A 20,347-nucleotide genomic window follows, 5' to 3' on the forward strand; every position below is an offset into this window, starting at 1 on the left:
ATAATAAACAACTGAGAATTAAACAGTCTTGGAAGCTTATATTTAAAAAGTATGATAAGTCATGCTTTAATACAAAAATATTCCAAATACTGTACACTTGTTCTGAACATGTGCAAAATGTCAAAAAAATATTTACAATTCCAGTAAACAGAATTTTTAAAAAAAACGTATAATGACCAATTGATCGGATTGAGTTTGAACCTTAGAGATGTTAAGCCCAAACTGAAGAAACAACACAGACACAACATCAAAGTGACAGAAATGCAACAATGAGAGTGTTATTTACATGCACAAGTATAAGACACAAAAGACCCATTTAAAATGTAAAGTACTTGACTGAAATGTAAGATTGATGCGATTCAAATGTTAGTAGAGTTCCAAGTAAACAGGTTTCTGTGTAAATGGACATAGTGGTTATAACCACACGCTCAAAGATACAACGGTTGATTCTAAGGTCCTCAAAAGAATTTGTAAAATTTAAAAAAACAAAACCATATCCCACACGCACTTTCCAGTTTTCTCCCAGTAAGAAATGCACCGGTCTCAAACTTGAGTTCATGGTTATAACATGAGTCTGCTCCTCCACATCAAGTCTTCTTTGTCCCTTTCACCCTCTATCAGAAGACTCTTTCACAGGCACGGTAATTTCTCAGACCAGGAGCAACAAGAGTTCTGTTTTTAATCACAAAGTCTTGCTTTTACAGAGATGTTGGCCTTTTTTTCATTTAATTTGCAGGAGCTTCATCTTGTTTCCTAAAAGCAGAAGAAGAACAATTAAGTGATGAACACTAACCTTTTAAAATGAACATTTATTGGAGTGACACTTACCCAGTCCTTTAAGAAATTTGTTCACACCACTTGGCTCAGGCTCAGGGCATGAATCCAGATACTCAGCCACTCTGGTTTCAAAGAGACCTGTAGGAAAGATGGAAAGACAGTAGCAGAAAAAAAAGGATTAGACAGTCTTCATATGCTACAGCTCATTATGCACAGACCAGATGTCTAAAAATGTAGAAACGCAGTAGAAAAGTGCATTATTCCCATCACACTGATAAAGATCAACATACTCATGGTCTCTTTTACATGCAGGATCAAAGTTTGTCTCACCTTATTTTTCACTTACACCGTATCAAACGTGCGTATGCACTGTTTGAATTTATGTGTGTGGTCTGCACATCTTTATAAATAGCATTGAGTGGGAAAAGGCTTATGCATACTTTTTGTCCGTTTATACACCCAGCCCCTAGTGCTTGCATGCAAGGAAAATTGTTTTCACTCAGTTTTAGGCTCGCTTGTTGTGACTCATTTAATTTAATGCATATGTCTGCTTTAATATGATTCAACACTGCTATTTATCCATTTACCGGTTATGTGGAAACATCTGACTTGTTTATTTCAACTTTTATGCAACATCTTGCAGGATGATGCTTTATATTCTTCACATTCATCTGTCCCACCAAGCTGTACAACGCTGGCTACGTTTCACTGTGAAGCTGGATTAATTCTAAATTTCTGTTTTGCTTTTGTATTTTGCTGTTTATTGGCACAGCTCTGCAGTTATTATGTTAAAAGGTAAAGTCAGCCTCTGAAGCAATGAAATCTAAATCGAGCACAGTTCCAGCTGGCATGAGTGTCTCCCGCTGCCTCATGATTTAGTTGTACCTATTTTTTTCAGAACTCTAACAGTGCCTGGAAACAAAATATTCCCAAACAGAAAAAAACATAACATCTAAAAAGATGACCTCTTCCTCCTCCCTTGCGCAGCTCCTTGTCCTGAATGAAACCAGCAAACATCTGAGTGTCCATGAAGAGCTGCAGGAACTGCCGGACTCCCCGAGAGGGATGAGATTTGCGGAAACTGTCCCGCTGGAGCTCCTTGTTGCCATTGGGGGACTCGACCATGTGGAGTGGATAGTGTCCCACTAGCTCCACGAACAATCGCACAAACGCCTCTGACATCAAGGAGCTCAAATCAGTTTGCTGGTCTGAATGATTAAATAAGGAAAATGTTAGCACAGCAGTAAGGTTAATACTTAACGAAATGCTAAAAGCCTATGATTACATGAAAAAAAAAAGAACAACAACAAGGGGGTCATCAACACAGATCTGGTTAAAGATTTGTAATCACACAACTGGAACTAATGAGCAGAAAACAGAATGTGCATTGATCTGCAGTAGGTTTGCCCTGCTGTGCTGCTGACATTTGCAGCTCGTTTCTGCACAACCAGATTTAGCTGGCAGAACAAAAGGACACACTGATAGTGCTATGATGAAAACTGATGCCAGCAAATATTCTTCTCATGGTCACTTTAAAAATGGAACTTCATCTTGTGACAGCGAGACTGTTTTGTAGATAAATCTTGTGTTCTTCGCATCTGTTCCACCAACCTCCACATGTGTTTCCATTTTCTTCTCTCAGAATATCTTGCCTCTCCTCCAGGATCTGCTGCAACGCCGCCTGGAGTTTACTGGGCAGAATGCAGTCCTCATCGCCCAGCTGTCACACATCACAATAAGGGTCAACAGCAGTCACATGATGCAGTTTCTAAGCATGCATTTAATCCGTCATATTGTCTCATAGTTAATATCTATAGTAGCCTCAATATAAAAACATCAAATGTCACTCGTGTTTTCAATTTTTGCTGCGACAAACTAAATAATTATATTTGGTGCTTTGATCACATTGTTTTTTCATGCACTAGATTTAAAACCCAAGACCCAGTGTTAAACTTTAAAAGCACTCTGTACTGGGAAATGTAGCCATTTACTGTTTAATGTGCAAGAATGCAACAGGCCAAAGGAGCAGAATGCCTCCAGCCCACACTGTGTAAGTCAAAGATTTTTTAGCCCTTTATTCATAAATTCAAACTGAATGGAGGGATGTTTCTAGAATTACTCATTATGTGTATACTAATATAATGAGCACAACCACACAAAAGTCTGTCAATGACTGAAAAGACTTACTGTTAACTGACAAAATTGCAGCACTGAATCAGCCTTAATGTTTTGATTGTGACAGGACTATGTTCTGGGCTTACATCCCATATAATTTGTCACTCTCAAAATATTCAGCATGCTACCGAGGGACAAGTGTAGGCAAAGCCATCTTTTTGACTGAGACCACACCTATCATTCCCATTATACGTTGTGTGTACACACCTGAATGACAAACTTGTTTGCACACAGATCCACTATGAGTACCTGGGAAGACAGCAAGAAGAAGAATTGACAGTTACTAACTGTAAGACTTGACAATTGTGTAATAAGAGTTATATAAAGGTCCAGTGAGTGTGAGTTACAGTGTGCTGCTGCACAGTGGAAGCAACAGCATGCGTGGAGTGAATATACAGCCAATAAACCATTACACAGCCAGGACTGTCTTTTTAAAGCTCTAATTTTTTTCAAAATTATTTTTACAGACCTCTTCAATGGGAAGCTCCAGCACCTGTGGCAGGCAGGGTGCCAGCACCCCAATGAGGAATGGGGTGGGGGAACAGCTGATGTCCAGCATGCTGGCTGGTAACACGGGCACGAAGGTGTGCTGCCAAGTAAACGGGTAGAGCAGCGCCAAGGCTGCGTGGCCGCAGCGTGACAGCACACTGCAGTGAAGAGATTAGACGAGAGATGAGGTTTAACAAAACACTATTCATGCAGTTCCCACACAGATCACATGACACTGAGATATCAATCCATGGCTCCCTAAAGATAGAGGATGGCCACATGTATTATTTTTCCACCAAACATTCACAATAAACTGTTTGAGCTTTCAGCAAAACACCTTAAGTATCACAGGATTCTCTCAATGCAACTGATCTATGTTAATCCTCTTAGTTCAGCAGTCACTGCTACTCCTGCTGACACTCCTCGTCCCTTTACAGAAAGTTGTATGCGTGCTGTGAAAATCCTCCTCCGCTTTCACCTGGTTGCTCAACTTCTACAGCTAACATTTTCTTGGTTTTGCCAAAGAGCCTTTTTTGTGTTTTCAAAGCATGGCCGTTCTGTAGCCACACTAAGATATTCAATCTTTAAAAGGTGAATCGCTAATTTCCTCCAACATTTTCAGCTGCTCTTAGCAAAAAGCCAAATTTCAAATAAAGCTACTTGGAAAAAAAATTTCTCATGGACATTTACTTACAATCTACATTTAATAACTTTCTAATTACCATCAGTCACTTTTAGAGCACGTAACAGAGCAGTAATTGCTTGCCATGCTATTAGAAACTTTTAATTAGTAATTTAGTGTATGTGATCTTTTGATTTTTCTTAATTAATTTTAGACTGTGTCACTTTCTCTAATGTGGCAGTCTCTATTTTTAAGCTCAGTGTAACAAGCAGCTCACAGATGTTACTTAAATGATGTAAAACAGTTAATTTCACCATGTGCAATGTGTTATTTATACCCATTGTTAGCATTTCTATATTACTATTTGGTTATTTGGCTAGAGTAAAAGTGAGTTATGGTAACTGGATCAGAGAAACACATTGGTGCAGCATTGCTCGGGTATTGGCATATAACTCTGCACTAAGGTTGTACACATACCAGTCATATGCTTGAAGTTCCAGGCCTGATTAGTTTCGAGTTTGTCTCTTTTGCTCCCTATATCCCACTCTGCTCTCTAAATGTAGCATCTGAGCATTCTGTCTTTCCTCACAATTGAGCAGCTCAAAATTGTATTCAGTGTGACTTGTTTTGAGCTGTTTTGTGTATGTAGCAATTTTTAGTTATCCTACAAGGATACAAATGATGTCAAAAGGAGCCTCCGTGTCAGCCTGAGCACAGTAAGATTGATCACACTAGTCAAACAAACTAGAGTGGATCATGCATGATCCGGGCAGCATATGAACTACTTGGTGTGAACAAAAGCCAAACCAATGTTGGACAGAAATCGGTGTTACATCCTGTATCACCTAATGTTCTCACAACTTTTTGAAACAGGCGCTCAGCTTTAACAGGAACTGTTAGAAGTTTGACATAACAATGCAAACTTACAAAGGCATATATCATGGTGGAGCGAATTACCCACTATATTGCTGTATTATAGCCATCAATGCCTGACTGGTCCTGCTGTGAGATGCATGCTACTACATCATACCTGAGTTTGTCAGCGACAAAGATGACCCTCCTCTCGAGCAGAAGGGAGGCGAAAACCTGCAGGAGTTTTGTGACACTGAGACATTCCAGCAGACTGTCAAAGTCCACATGCTCCAGTCTGGAGTCCACAGGTCGGCATAAAGTCAGTTCCTTGCAAAGCAATGAGAGCACACTCAGTCAGGCTAAATATAAATTGTAGTTGTTGATAGTGTGTCTGAATGGCTGAAATGTTTATGCAAAACTAAGCCTTTTAGGATGCTGAATACCCATGTTCATGTTGTTCAATCTTTTAACTATCTGCCAGATCACCAGAGACTTATGAATGATTAGAGCCAGGGGTTTTGTTCTGTTCTAGCCACATGGCGAATAAACATAATTCCAGAAACTAGAGGTTGTTTTTCTTTTTTTAAAGAATGAAATCTGATACGTGCATTTCAGCCTTGTAATTCCTCCGATATAAGTTTTTCCATGTGGGTATGCCAAACAAAAGCATAAAAAGCACCTGGGGAGATAAGTGTGTTTTTTGTCCTGACTCTCTCCCCTCATCCCCAACTGGTCAGGGCAGATGGCCGCCCCTCCCTGAGCCACGCTCTGCCTGAGGTTTCTTCCTGTTAAAAAGGAGTTTTCATTCTTCCCACTGTTTTCAAGTGCTTGCTCACAGGGGGTAAAATATGATTTTCTCCATTATAGTAGGATCTTCAACTTGAGCACGTTGAGGCAACTGTTGTAATTTCGCTATATAAGTAAAACGGTGTTGAAATGAACTGAATATGATGCTGAGCTCTTGAATTTTAAGAGGTTATAGTCAATGGTCAAATGATAGATGGGGACTTTAGATATAGGTTTTAAATCTAGGACTTCCAAATGTAAGGCTTTGACTTTGCCACACTTCCTGAGTTTTACTGGAAAGGATCCTTACTTTGCATATTTTGACTCTGTAAAACAGAAGTGATCAAACAGTTTGCTGTCAGTGTTTAAAAACACATATATATATATATGTTCCAGCATGGCTGAGCCCTATTGTTTTCACAAATACCCTAAAATTTTGAGTCATTCTGAGTTTGCAGAAGGGAGTGGCTAGAAGGAACAAAACTACTAATTAACATTTCCTCTTTTGGTTTCAGGCTTACCTCACTCCCAGCGCCTGGGACGAAGCTCTTAACGGTAACTGTGCGTCCAGGGGCTGGAAAAGGAGCTTCCATCACAGTACGCATAAAAGGGTACACGAGAGCCGGAGATATTTCTCTGCGCCTCTCCACCTCTTCCAGAATCTGGTCAGACAAAGCCAGATGAATAATTTTAACTCTGGAAGAAACTACTTTTGAATAAAGTCTTGACAATAAAACAGAAGCCAGATATCGCTTTGCATGCAGATGGGGTTTTCCTTCAGAGCACACTACTGGTTGTTAATTTCGCTCAGGCCAGCTGAAGGATGGATGAGACACAGTAACATGCATACGATTTCCTTTTGGGAAAGAACCCCACACCCAGTGACTCCTCAGGATTATCTTCTAGTGCACCCTCATCCTATCTTTAAACATGCAGTTTTAAGGCAGCGGGTTTCACAATCTTCAGGGGATTAGCACTAAACTGTAGTCGATACAGCTCTTTTCATGTCGCAGTAAAAAGTTCTATCAGCAGAAATATGTGTGCACATGTGTTGTGTCTTTACCTTTGCAAAAAGATTGAAACAGCCCAGCTTGCTGACAATACAGTGCACCTCAGGAAGTCTCTTCCCCTTTCCACTGGGCTTAAAGAGACAGTTTCAAATGATAAAAAGGAAGAAACAGGGATGTCATTACAACAACATTAAACACGGCATATCTCTCTCACTCTCTAAAATGGCAGGAGTAGAAAATCCTAAGTCATAAAGTCTCTATCCATGTTTTTCATAGTGGCAATCAGTTTTTCCCCCATGTCCTCTTCATTAGATGTAACATCCAATGTTGAAACTATAAAAAAACCCTGAAAAATCTGCAAAAAAAAAAACTGTGCTTGGACAATAAAATTTAAGTAGAATATCAATGACATAAAGCTCATCTGGATCAGGATCCATCACAATCCACAGAATATAGGCCATAAAAATGACAAAAGCAAGCTGGAGCATAATTTGGGTGCAGACCCATGAAGTGATCACTTGGTGTACCGGTAAATTGGATTAAATCCTATTGAGATTCTTTGTAATCATGACTGGACCGTTTTGTTGTTATGAAAGCAGTCATATGAAGTTATTCTCTAACTGCAAATTGAAGATTTCTAAGTGCAGGAAAGCCGGGCGCCACAAGTAATCTGAGCATGAGTTTTATGCTTTGGGGATTTACAGCAGACACTTTGCAATGGTTTCCGCCATGTTACAAACACAATTACTGGATTAATCAAGAAAATAACCTGCAGGTTAATGAAGTGAAATTGAAATAGATGTTAATGACACAGTATCTGAAGCCCTCTAAGTTGTGCGAGTTGAGGGAAACAAAATATAAAACTCTCCACATTAGATGTGGCCTAGATCTGTCTGTACTACCCAACAACAAAGTTTAATGCAGACATCTTAACAAGACAACCGCAATAGCAGTAAAAAAAAAAAAAAAAAAAAAAAAAAGCAAAAGAAAAGCACAACACTTGTCATAATTTCAACATACAAAACTGAACCCTTCTCAGGCTAAGGAAAAGGGAACATGATGAAATTCTTCTTGCTCTCTGTCATTAATACAGAAGTGGTTTATGGTCTGTGACTCACATCTCCTAAGAGATGTTGAGTAAGCACAGGGCAGGCTGCCATATCATGACACACACACACACACACATGAACATTTGAGTCAAATACTCACCAGGATCTTACGGCAGTAACAAAACCAGCGGCTGCCATCTTCTCCAGTCAGGACAAAGGAAAACGTCTCGCTGTCAACGCAAACACAGATAATGCTATTTATCCGAGGTAATTTAACCATGATGTTCCTTGTATAAAAATTGGTGGGGAAAAGAGCTGGCTTGATATGAATGATTTCATTATGGAATCATTTCATTATAATTAATTAAACAGGAAAAACACTACACTAAATAAAGACAGACAGAACATACATGTACATATTTGTCGTCTGGTAGTTTGTATTGGCACAGATGCATATTTTAGAGGCAGGAAGGGAGTGCAAGTTCTGAGCATAACCCTCATTACAACAATGAACCGCACATAGACAAAATGCATACCCAATTCCCCTTAGCACTCCGATTTAATTAAATCAGACAAAACTTTAATCATCCCTGTGGGGAATTTAAGTGATTGCAACAGTGATTTATGGGTTACAACTAATAGCTGGAGATATTAATAGAAAAAGAGGAAATGGGGTAATAAACATGGCATAAATAAGAACGCTGAACAATACAAAGTCAACAAAAGGACTCCAACACAAAGAAAATGAAAGGAAGATGAAGAAATAATACAGTCTCATGTTACCATTACATCACTGGCTTAGCTCTGCTGTGACGCAGCATACATCAGGCATGGTGTTAAAACATTGTTGTTGTGTTTAAGCTGACCTAGGCATCACTGCAGAAGGTTTCCAGTCCTGAGAATCAGGGAAGCAGAACCTTGGGATCACCTTCAGCTGATCCTCAGCTTCTTTGGAAAGCCGGGACGACTTCTCAAACTGAAAGAGAAAAACTCAAGGCTACTACAGGCCAGCCAGTCGATTCCCAGAGATCCAATAAAATCATTTTTAAAAAATAATAATAATAATTTTTTAAAAATCAACAAACATGCACAGTCTCAAGTATGTGGTCGAATGCACCTAAAGAGATCATTTCTTTCATATTCCAGGGAGAAAAATGCAAATATATACCCAAATCTGGAAAAACACATCAAAAGAGTCCTTCTAAGAAGCCTTATATCAGCCTGGGAAATTCCCCGTATATAAATTCTCAAAAGGATTTTTTGTTAAGTACAATGAGAATCCCTTAATATCACCAAACAAGATTACAATTTAGCCGTGAAATTGTCACAAATGACATCAATTCATGCAATATGAACAAAGCAGAGTTGTGCAGACTGCTAACCATTTTGGGGAACTGTTGTGTAATTTCAGGGGAGTAGGTGTTTTCTTGGGAGCTTTTTCTTAGTGACACCACCACAAAGATCTGGAAAAGCTGCTGCTGCTGCATCTGGATCAGGTCTCTCTCCAGGGTGCGGTAGCCTGGCCGTCGTTTCAATGTAGACTGGATGTAAACTGATCTCCTGGAGCCTGTTCAACACCACACAGTGACACAATACAGTCATGTTTATCCTGGGAAAAATCCCAACCAGCACAGAGAAGCAATAAAAGGTCTTCTTAATGTCTATATAATGTAAAACTGTAGCTATAACACTGACTACTTTAAGGTTGCTCAATGATGACCCATCATGCTAATTTCTAACTCTGCTTTTTATTCTTCAACTCTACTACAGCTTTGCATGATTCACACTAAATAAAGAATCCTTTTCATCTTATGCTGAGCCTTGATTCAACTTATTTCATTCACTGTCTGAAACAAGCTGTTTTAGCTCCATCTTTCTAATGAATGACTTATCCTTTAAACATTAGTTGAGCTCCTTATTTAAAACTTTGGAGATGTTTGGTGTGATCATTTAACACTAACACTATACAGTATATGATGTTTTTATCTTCTCCTTTTACCGTAGCACTGGATTTATACTTTCATTTTTAGGAACTAATACCATTTACTCCATATAAAGTTATCTACCTGTAAATTTTACCCAGAATTAGCATAAAGTGAAAGATTCTGTGCGTTTGTTATACCTTTGGTGCCGTCCTCAGGGTCGCTCTCAGTCCCGCTGGTCTCCTCTGCTTATATAAATTGGAGGAGGAGGGATAGATTAGTGAGAAGCAGAGGAATGGGGAAAACTTGACAGGCCATAATCAGATGCAGACAGCAAGTCTTTGTTTCATAATTTCATTTCATTGCCGACTGCGACTGGCCTTATGTGTATCATCAAAAGATGGGTATTTCCACCAAGAGGCTCAACTTAATCTTGATGTGTTGATGTGGGTGACATGTGGATCTGCCACTATGTGTTTGTGTCTCACCTCGCACGGTGACTCCTTGGTTCTTCACTCTCTTCCTCCCTCGCTTGTCATCAAAGATCGTCTCGATTTTGTTGACATACTATGTAGTAGAAGCACAGGTGCTTGTCAGCCCCATAATTTTAAAACCATTGCAGAATCCTGATTACATGGAATTATGATATATAGCCACTAACAGCTACTAAGTACATAATTATATTACAGATTTTCAGCATTTTTTTCTTCTTTTCTTAAAACCCATACCCTTGTTGTTCTTTCTAAAAGAACATAGAGCAGGAAGCTTAAACTTTGTTTTTAAAAGAAGCGCTGCCAATTGAGGAAACAAACTCGTATGGCAATGGACGAGTAACATCTCTAACTAACCATAACAGCATAACAGCAAGATTTAAATGTGTATTTTTAATATATTCAAAGAATATATTCAAAGAATTCCCTAAAGCGGTTTGTCTAAAACATTTAAGAATACTCAACTCACTCAATATTTCATTATTACTACAGTTTCAGATATTCATTTTACACTATTGAAAAGTTACACAATGGTCTCTTCCTAAAAACAATCTAAAAATCAACATGACGGGCTTTTTCAAACTAGCTCAAACTCACAGTACTTGGGTCACATTGGGTTTTTTAAGCCATAACCTCTTTTTTCTACAAATATATTTAAAGAAACGCTTTTTTCCCCTCTTTACCTTGTCAGTAAAGTCTGTCCCTGTCCAAAACCTTTCCACAGCCATGGGTTAGATGTCCGTATTTCTCTTCTGTCTGAATTTACACAAAGTGTTTACACATACTGCTCCAACACTATCTATTATTTTCAGCATCAGCTTCTTCCTGGTCAACAAGTAACCGCCTCCTTTTCTGTTCTACGTAAAACATGAATCATCATTCACTGCCACTCTGTCAGTCACAGGTCACATGCAAATGGGCACCAAAAATGCTGTCAGCCAGCCATAGTATCAAATTCAATTGTATGTGCAAATGTACCTGGGGCATCCTGTGTATTTTCTGAGTGCTTCCACGCCGTGGTGCAGCTGGTTTGGGAGTGTCTGCAATGGTTGAAGATTTGGACACAGCTTGGAACCCCTTCCTGTCCACTTTACTAGCATACCTGTATAACGTTTGGGGTTTAGAAGGCAACTGGAACAAAAGAAGTGCCAAGTTAATGCTCAGTTTCAGATAATTACTTGGTATCAAACTACAATAATTCCTTCTTCCTTTGTTTCTCAGGTTGACACATTTGTTACATTGATGCATAACTAATAAAAATACTCCTGTACTATTAAAGCGGGACATACATGGAATTAGGGCTGCCACGATTAGTCGACTAGTCACGATTACGTCGACTATCAAAATCGTCGACGACTAATTTAATAGTCGACGCGTCGTTTGAAGCTTTGTAAGATCCCAAAAGACGCAGGAATAAGTAGTAGGATTTAAGAGTGTAATAACGGACTGAAACAGAAGATGGCAGCACTGCATGTACAAGGATGCCAGCTGCCGTTAAACCCCGAAGAAGAAGAAGCTGTGTCCCAGAATTCATAGCGCGGCCCAGCTCAGTTTCCAACAATGGCGGCAGCTAGTTAGTTTTAATATTTCTCTTATTACTCTTTCTGGGTCACAAAATAAACATCTAACATATTTTCAGGCGAGAATGTAGCTGTGTAAACCTCAAATATCTGCTCAGTTTATCAAGACACCACATATTTTCAAAAGCGCTCCGACGTTTTCGGAGACGTCTGTTACCCACTAGCTAGATAGCTAGCCGGGGTTTAACGCTCACTAGAGCCGTGAGAACACCGGACTCCCGGCAAATCGTTTTCAAACCCACCGCTGTCTTTCGCTACTCAGGTTAAACATGATGTATAAGTCACTTAAATAACTTAAATATGTTATTGTTTGGCTTTTTTTCAGTATTTTATTTGTTCCTGAGTAAATCGTTTCGGCTGAGATTAAAGTTATAGTTTTTACACAGCTGAATAAACATCAAGCAGACAGCTGATTATTAGAAGTGTGAGATGCTCAAGAATATACTCTGGAGTCCTGTTATATTTTAGATAGCAAGGAGCAGATGCCTGAGTTTAAGCTTCACTGAAACAATCTGCAAATTTCATTAAAATGTAATAAACTGTCATCTTGTCTTTATTTTTAGTTAGCACATACCTTAAACACTTAAAGCTGTAAGCTAATGATAGTTATATAAGAGCAGATGCTGCTGGTGCAATAAGCTGTACGTTTTACGTCCAATGAATGCATGATCTGATTAGTCGACTAATCACAAAAATAATCGGTGACTAGTCGACTAGCAAAATAATCGTTTGTGGCAGCCCTACATGGAATATTATCCATTACCTTTGGGAGAGGCCTTGCAATAGGGATACACATTGGAGATAGCTTGACATCCTCATAGGGGTTATCTCTGGTCACATCACCTGAGGGTAAGGTAGAGTGATGGGAAGGATTAGACAGCATGCCTGGACGTCTTCAAGACATAGAAGCAACTGAGACAGCCTAAATTCGCTGAAACTACAACAAATTGTTTAAAATGCATGGTAGCACCTATCTGCCAAGTGCTGTGAAATACTGAATTTGTGACATTGCAATGCAAAAGCTATTATTATACACTTGCATCAAACAGCTAGGCCACATTTACAGACACTACACATTGTGAATAGGTGTTATGTCTGATCCACTAGTCAGAGCATGTTTTTCCATCGTGAACATGAGGAATAATTCTAGTAACTGTAGGAAATCTGTGGGCAATCAGGAAAAGGAAACATCATCAGTTGAGCTGCTATACAACAATAAGCCAAATCCTAACTGAGAATACTGAAATTTACATCAACCCAGCGACAGGTACCCAGGAGTCTTTATGATTTCCTGTCTTTGTCTTTTGTGCTAACAGCCAGATAAATCAGAAGCTCTGGAAGTTCATTCAAAATCAGCTCCACATTGGGAATAGGACTTACAGACGATGTCCTCGTAAATATTGTCATCAGAGTAGGCATGGTAAAGGGCATCATCTGCCCGGGGGCCTTGCTCTGCCGTCAGGCGTGATGCATCCTCATACTCAAAGGACTTCCTGTGTCAGGGAGAGAAGTGATGGCAGTGAGAAAGGCTGTTGACCTAAAGATAACCATTATACTGTTCACTCTATTGTTGTATGTTTAGCCATTGCCCGACAACAAAATGCCTTGTTGATATGAAACCCAGCAAAACAAGGAGATAGTGCAGGGAGAGAGAGAATAATCATCATGGAAGGAAATGACTGAGCACATGATAGAGAAGTTGCAATATGGTAACAGTTTTTCTGTGTCACAGACAGTACAGAAATATGGAAATGGCCAGTCTGGCTGAGTGCAGAAACTGAAACTGCGATGTTACTAAAGTTCACGTGATAAAATACCTGGCCAGGTGCAGATACTTCATAATGTACAAGCATAAATGAAAGCTTCCTCTAAAGATGGTAAACAAGAAGCCCTGTGCTATCTGTGTGCAGACATGACAGGAAGACTCCGAATCGAGCTACTGGCATAAACTAAAAAGGTTGATTACACTGCCTACAATATGTAACAACAAAAATATTGCACAATTAGTAGTTTGTGAAACTCTGTTTTACAGTTTATGAAACATCCTGTCCTGTGCTCTAACAGAGGGGAAACAGACTTTCTCTACCTACATGTGAAAAAAAATAACCATTCAAACTTTTTAATCTATTGGACAAGCAAACTTTCGTCCTCTTTGAAAGGGTACCTAATGATAAAGGCACTGCAATCAATAATACCTACCTATGTTTGTATCTTTATATTTCAACAATAGAGTAGGAAATATACCCCATTATTCATTATACTGTCAAATGTATGAAATTAGAATTAATGGATCCTGATTAGAGGCCAATAATTAGAACCTTTTAAAAAAAACAACATATGGTCCAAGTATCAAGTTCTCTTTTATACTCAAGTATATTTTACCCTTATTCACCGTCTAAAAACCTCTTTAAAGTCTTCAAAATGCCCGAGTCTATTATTAATATTTTACACTGCATGTATTATAAACATCTGCCAGTTTTCTATGACTGGCCAATCCAGGAAATTCAGCCAGTAGAGCCTTTGATGCAATAAAAGGTCATCAGAAGCAAAAATTCTATTACAGGATCTGCAGGTACAGCACCAGTCAAAAGTAAGCACATCCAAAGTGTTGACTGGCATTGTCATCATTTCAAATGCTGGTGTCAAAGTGCGTAGTTCTACTGTCAGAAGGACAGCACCAGCTTCAGGTGGAATGGCCAAGTCAGATTTGAATAACACTGAAATATTGTGCACGCAGGATAACCCACACACAACTTCAGGTATTTTACATGATAACAAATTGTCAGCAAGGTATATTCGTTTCTAGGGCCAATAGGTGTACTTGCTTTATCTGCAGAGAAGTAAAATCCATCAATTATTTTTTTTATATTTTGTTGAAACCATTGATCACTCCTTTTCTTTACCATCTTTGTCTGTATGTACCGTATTAAAAAGGATTAAATGTTTGCTTTTTGTGTGTCAAAAGCAATGGTTTTCACAGGACTACAGATAATATAAGCATGTGACACAGTTTAGTCTTGTTTTACTCGGCCTTAAAAATAATGAAAGAGGGACTGTGTGTGTGTGCCCGATGAAGATGACCCTGGACCCATGGCTGCTCAGGAACTAGGCCATTTCTAGACAATAGACGACAATGCTGCCAGATAGCATGTGACATCACACCAGGACCCCAGCCAGCAATCAGACTCTGACAGTACCCTCCCCACCCCAAAACTGCTCTACATATACTGTAACTGTTCAGTACACCTTTCTACTATAGTTCATATCAAAGAAAGTGCTGCAACAGTTCCATTCTACTTTACTTTTAACAAGGACTCTATGATTATTTATGCTTTTCTTTTTGTGCACTTACTAACCTGTTCTTTTTATGTCTTGAAAGTCCTTCACTCTTTCCAACTGGACACGGAGGAGGTGGGAAGTTGGGTGGTTGAGCTACCCTCCCGGTTCTCGTGTTGGAGTGATTGTTATGAGAGGACCCTCTGTCCCATTGTACCATGTACCCTGTGTTGTTACGGTTCTTGGTTCCCCGATACTGGAATGTCCGCTGAGGTTTAGGAGGGGGATTAGCTTCACCTGATGATCCTCTGCCTTTCTCCCAGAGCAGTCTGTTTCCCTCAAGTTTTCGCCAGAAACCCCGGGAAGTGTAGAAGTTACCAGCAGGCATGTTGTCTTCTGGATCATCAGTTGACAGAGGTAGAGGTTTAGAAACTACTTCAGCATCCACGATACGACCCATTTTTTGGTCACCGTTGGCAGTAATGATTCGTTTATCTGTAGCCTCCACTTTGGGAGATGCAAGTATTTGCGTTGAAAATGTTTTATTTCCTGGCGACGTGGCTAATAATTCACTGGAACCACTACGCACCGGTTCTGACTTCCTGCCACCCACACAGTGTCCAGCCTGTGCTGGGGATTCCTGAAAATCAAATTCCGAGTTATTTCTTTTTGAGACGTCGACTTTTGCATGAAGACCGCCTCTCCAGCTCTCGTTTGGACAACCATTGCCTAGGAGATCTCCAGACAGAGTCCGAGATACAGTCAGAGGATGTACTTTCACTCCAGTATCATGGCCACTGCTCTGCTGACTGCGACCTTCCCACTGGGAGATCTTCTCCTTGATGTTAATGACTTGCTTGTGAGAAGGTATCCTCAATGGTGGCCGTCCTTGCTTGGCTGTGGAAGCCTCATTCTGCAGCGCAACCTCACCGACCCCACGTCTGACCTGCTCCGCTCTTAGAGCCAGCATATTGTGTCAGCTCATCGCGAATCCTCCATAATAAATGTATCAAGTATTTCCCCACAACAGACAGAATCTACTTATTGTTAATTATCCATAAACTGTAATCAAAATCAAAAGAGCCACAAAGTTTATTGTTGGTTCCGCTCTGTCTTCATGTCGTTGTGTGGTGGCAGAGGATCGTTTTCCTCTTGTCTCATTTTATAAAACAACCTAAAAAGAAGATGACAGACTAAAATTACTCATCAGTACAATTAAATCACATCCAAAGAGCACAGTGCACACTGTAAGATCAGAGAAACAAAACCCCAAGGGAAATCTTTCCTGTGAAACAGCATGCATCCAAAGGTGAAGACAAGAGCATACTCATGTGAATGCTGGTTTCTGAAAATAAACCTAGTAAAAAAAAAACAAAAAAACAAAAAAAAAAACTTCTAGGCCTAGGAGATTTCTGTGATGCCTCCTTATAGCTGGTCAAATACAAAAACACCTGTAGTACAGCAAATCAAATGCACCTCATTTGAAAGGCTGTCTTTAAATGGTATGGGGGAAGACCGTCTATGCCAGGGGTCCCCAATCCCAGTCCACGAGGGCCGGTGTCCCTGCAGGTTTTAGATGTGTCCTTGATCCATCACAGCTGATTTAAATGGATAAATTACCTTCTAAACATGTCTTGAAGTTCTCCAGAGGCCTGGTAATGAACTAATCATGTGATTCAGGTGTGTTGACCCAGGGTGAGATCTAAAACCTACAGGGACACCGGCCCTCGTGGACTGGGATTGGGGACCCCTGGTCTATGCAATTTCATGAAGCGTTTGAGACACAGAAAAACACATGAATCTCATTTCTTGCATAAAGAGCCAACGACAATTGATGACGGGGAGCATTTTAACCCCACCTATCCACACGTGGTCGAGCTCTAGGTTAGGCGTTCCTCACGTGGTTTAACTATTTATCAGACACAAAAAATAAAAAGATATAAGACAACATATTCTAAATAACTGAGGCCTTTGCTATATGCACTTTAAACTAAAAATCACATGTTGTCAAACATGCACAGATTTGATGTCTGCGATTGTTTTGCAATGCACTCAGTCTGATTTATATATCCTTAGCCAGCATCAGCATGGTTGCTGAAGTCTCTTGCTCCTGCTTCGCTGGAACCAAACTATTTGGACACGTCGCACATGAGGATCAAGAAGGGGAGACATGGTAAAATTCCACAGCATAGTTCATGATGACTATGAGCCGCATTCCTGCAGATGGAGAGGAGGGGGGTCAGTAAATAGATTCAGCTACAGACAGCCGGACAGTCACTCAGTCTTGCAAATGACGCCTTTGTCTGCGTTTGACCCAAATCAAACGTATGTTTGTAGGGGAATGCTGCTCCATCATAGCCAGACCATGCAATGACAATGCAGTTCCCGAACTGACCCACTTGCACTTATTCGTCTGTGTGCGGTATGTAGTACAGGAAGACATGAGTTGCGTTTCCTGAGCTGCAGGAAGAAGGATCAGCAGTGTCCATAATTATGGTGCAGAAAGATATGCACCCAACCACCAGTTTAAGCTATGTTTAGATCATCTATATTCAAACACTGACTTGGAAATACAAGAAATCCAGAAATATATCAGCCACTGGCCACTTACAGTAACACTGTGAAACATATCAAAATGGGAGCTTCCCTCTTTTCCATGGTATTCAGTTAAAATCAAATATTACTCCCGAAGCAGTGAACTGTACATTATTGTGTAGCAAAGCCAGAGGGAAAGTCAAAATGAACGTTTTAATAAGGCATTCAGCTTTACAGAGTGGCATCCCAGCATTATTTTAGTGAAACTCACTGAGTCATCCATGTAGAAACTAGACGGGACACACAAAGCTTGGAGAACCCAGTCATCAGTTGGCAACTAAATTAAACCTAATTGCAGCTTCAAAACCGCCACAACACGCCCTGCAGAGACGTGTGGCATGACATGACATGTTGGAGGTGAGGTATTGTACAACTGTAGTTTATCACCAGCAGTGGCAGTCGGGAGTATAATAAAAGAAAAATGCAGGTTTGCTTTACACCAACATAAAAGGACAGAGCAAGATAAAGTACCTTAAAACGACTGATCCTTCAGCAGTCAGCGGGGCACAGAGGCATTCATTTCCACATCTCCAGTGAGGGAGTGACAGACAAACAGCTTTCATGAGGTGTTTTGTGTCAAGTTGTTGCTGCTAGCTGTGCCAAAACAGTCCAAATCCTCTCATAAACACAGACTGAGGCAGATAAACAATCTAAACATCATTACTTCACAATACCACAGTGATAACACCTTGAGTGGCACATGAATATCGAAGAGGCTTTGTCTTGACAGTTATCAATTAACCAAGTTGATTTTCCTATATATTTGGCAAAGCAGACAAATGATTTTCATAGAGCATTTTACAGCCTTAAAGGACAGAGACCTTTGGTAGCTCTATGACCTGAATTGCCTCCATATTTTCTGTTATGAATAGTTACTATGTCCAGATAAACAGAGATAAACTGGAGATTAGCAGGAATGCATGCGGACTGAGTGAAAGGAAACTAGGCTCATGTTTAAAAAAACAACAACTGTAAAAATAAATAAATAAATAAATAAATAAATAAATAATAAAAAAAAATGTCACCCCGCCCTTGCAAAGAACTGAAACTTGGAAACTTAACGGACTCGTTATGGTGAAACCTGTTAAACCGCCGGCTGGAACAGCAATACAGGAATAACGTTTTAGTCACCAGTGAAATCGTACAGTGTAATAAACGAAAAGAAGAAAAATAATAAAAATAATTTACTGGATGCATGCCGAGTTGAAGAAAGGGACTTACTGAACCAGAAAAAGTATTGATACTTACATTAAAACGTGATAATAGCTATACATAATACTGTCAGATTAAACTTGCCATAGTTTCAGTGGCGTTTGGTGTTGACTTGTCACCATATGAAGAAAGCACAAGGATTGGAGAAGTGTGGGAGAGCTATAAATTTTACGGCCAGCTATTAGCTAACGATATCACTGAATGCAGAAACAGAGCTCCTTGAACATTTTAACTAGGGTCTTCTAAGAGAAAGTGATATATAAGCTGTGAAGTAAGTGTAAAGATAGAAGACAAAGATGGGTAGATGTGATAGAATCCATACTACTTACCAAAGTATAAGCAGGACTCATGTTCTTCCCTCGTTTTCCCGGCGATAAAATAAAAACCGCAAATAAAATCCGACTGCGCTCGGTCTCATCGTTCAATCTGGAAAGGTCTCAATAACTTTAAAAAAAATGCTACCGTTGTTCAAAAAAAGCAGCCTACAGACTGGTAAACTTAACTTATGAGCAAGAAAACTTTATGGAGGTATAAAAACGTACCGCTTATACTAATATCTAAACACAGCATGAACAACAACCACAAAGAAAGTGGCCACAGAGGAGAGAAAAGCTGCTAAAGCAGAACACTCCTCGCCCTCCGTCTTTGGACAATTAGCGTCAAGTCAGCCTGAAAATGCGATTTCCGGTTGTAACTTTCAAAATATAAGAGATAACAATTCACTGAGTGTCGTTTCCCCCAATTTATAAGGTGTTCATTGAACTTTCTGGGTGAAAAAATTTCTTTTTTGGTATGTTCAGTTTTTTATGTTGTTCATTTTTTGTTTTTTATGTGTCCTTTATAAAACGTAAATATTGTAAAGGTAAATGTATTTTAGTCCACTGCAATTGTACGTTTGCTGGCGTCAGTTATTCCGGTGTCCAACAAGACCACCGGGATATCGACATCATAACACATGCCACTGAGTTTTGGGAGCAACAAAAGTATCTGAAATGATTTCAAATAATAAAGGAACAAGCAACATTTACATGCATTATCCACCACGCCATTATTTATGACAGCACTGCTGGAAGTGGTTAACAAATAACTGTGTTGGGGGGTTGTAATGCAACATTTCTGTCTTGTTTACAATAAAAATAGTTTACCGTGCTTTTATTTGACTTCCAGTTTCCCTCATACTGTTTCTGTCGAGCTTGACGCGCTGACTGTGAGAAAGTTTGCCTGAAGCCTCCAAGAGAGACGACGTCATCATCTCAACTCCTGCAGCTGTCAACACTGAACAAATACTGCTGTCTTTAAGTGTCCTGGGAAATCTAGACACTGGGTTAGGAGCTCCATCTTTGCGATCGCACAACTTAATAAACATAACTGGGTGTTTAATTTATGACGTTTGTGATGCAGAGCTTTAGCCTCTCTAACGTAATTGTGAACTTTAGACTTTATACCTTGTCTCAAACTTGATCTTGGCAACACGATTAAATGTGAACTCGGTTCATTTAGGTTAGAACAAA

At 39.7% G+C, this 20,347-nt stretch overlaps 1 protein-coding gene across 4 annotated transcripts; it reads right to left on the bottom strand.

Annotated features, from left to right (window-relative positions):
• Positions 1-20,061, bottom strand: dennd2c (DENN/MADD domain containing 2C). 4 transcript variants are annotated; one of them, XM_084917048.1, is made up of 20 exons: positions 19,982-20,061; positions 18,096-18,218; positions 15,110-16,203; positions 13,134-13,246; positions 12,517-12,596; positions 11,152-11,304; positions 10,171-10,249; positions 9,883-9,930; positions 9,143-9,327; positions 8,627-8,736; positions 7,921-7,990; positions 6,765-6,842; positions 6,223-6,363; positions 5,094-5,242; positions 3,422-3,599; positions 3,160-3,201; positions 2,389-2,497; positions 1,743-1,985; positions 829-915; positions 1-753 (listed from the first exon to the last, which is right to left on the bottom strand). In XM_084917048.1, exons 3-20 carry the CDS (start codon positions 15,997-15,999, stop codon positions 722-724), a joined length of 2,787 nt encoding a protein of 928 aa, XP_084773174.1. In that variant the 5' UTR covers positions 16,000-16,203; positions 18,096-18,218; positions 19,982-20,061; the 3' UTR covers positions 1-721. The 4 variants fall into 4 exon arrangements, with proteins under 4 accessions (XP_084773174.1, XP_084773173.1, XP_084773172.1 ...); XM_084917047.1 differs by lacking the exon at positions 19,982-20,061 and adding an exon at positions 19,166-19,494; XM_084917046.1 differs by lacking the exons at positions 18,096-18,218; positions 19,982-20,061 and adding an exon at positions 19,166-19,494.
• Positions 20,062-20,347: the final 286 nt, after the last annotated feature.

Source organism: Perissodus microlepis, chromosome 20, assembly GCF_051167445.1.
Source record: "Perissodus microlepis isolate ML-2025 ecotype Zambia chromosome 20, ASM5116744v1, whole genome shotgun sequence".
Classification (NCBI taxonomy): Eukaryota; Metazoa; Chordata; class Actinopteri; order Cichliformes; family Cichlidae; genus Perissodus; species Perissodus microlepis.

Coding starts and splice junctions, on each gene's coding strand:
- dennd2c (XM_084917048.1), bottom strand. CDS start 15,999: ATGCTGGCTCTAAGAGCGGAGCAGGTCAGACGTGGGGTCGGTGAGGTT. Junction 9,931..10,170: donor CCAAGGAGTCACCGTGCGAG/GTGAGACACAAA, acceptor AATTTATATAAG/CAGAGGAGACCAGCGGGACT. Junction 2,498..3,159: donor CAAACAAGTTTGTCATTCAG/GTGTGTACACAC, acceptor GATGTGTGACAG/CTGGGCGATGAGGACTGCAT.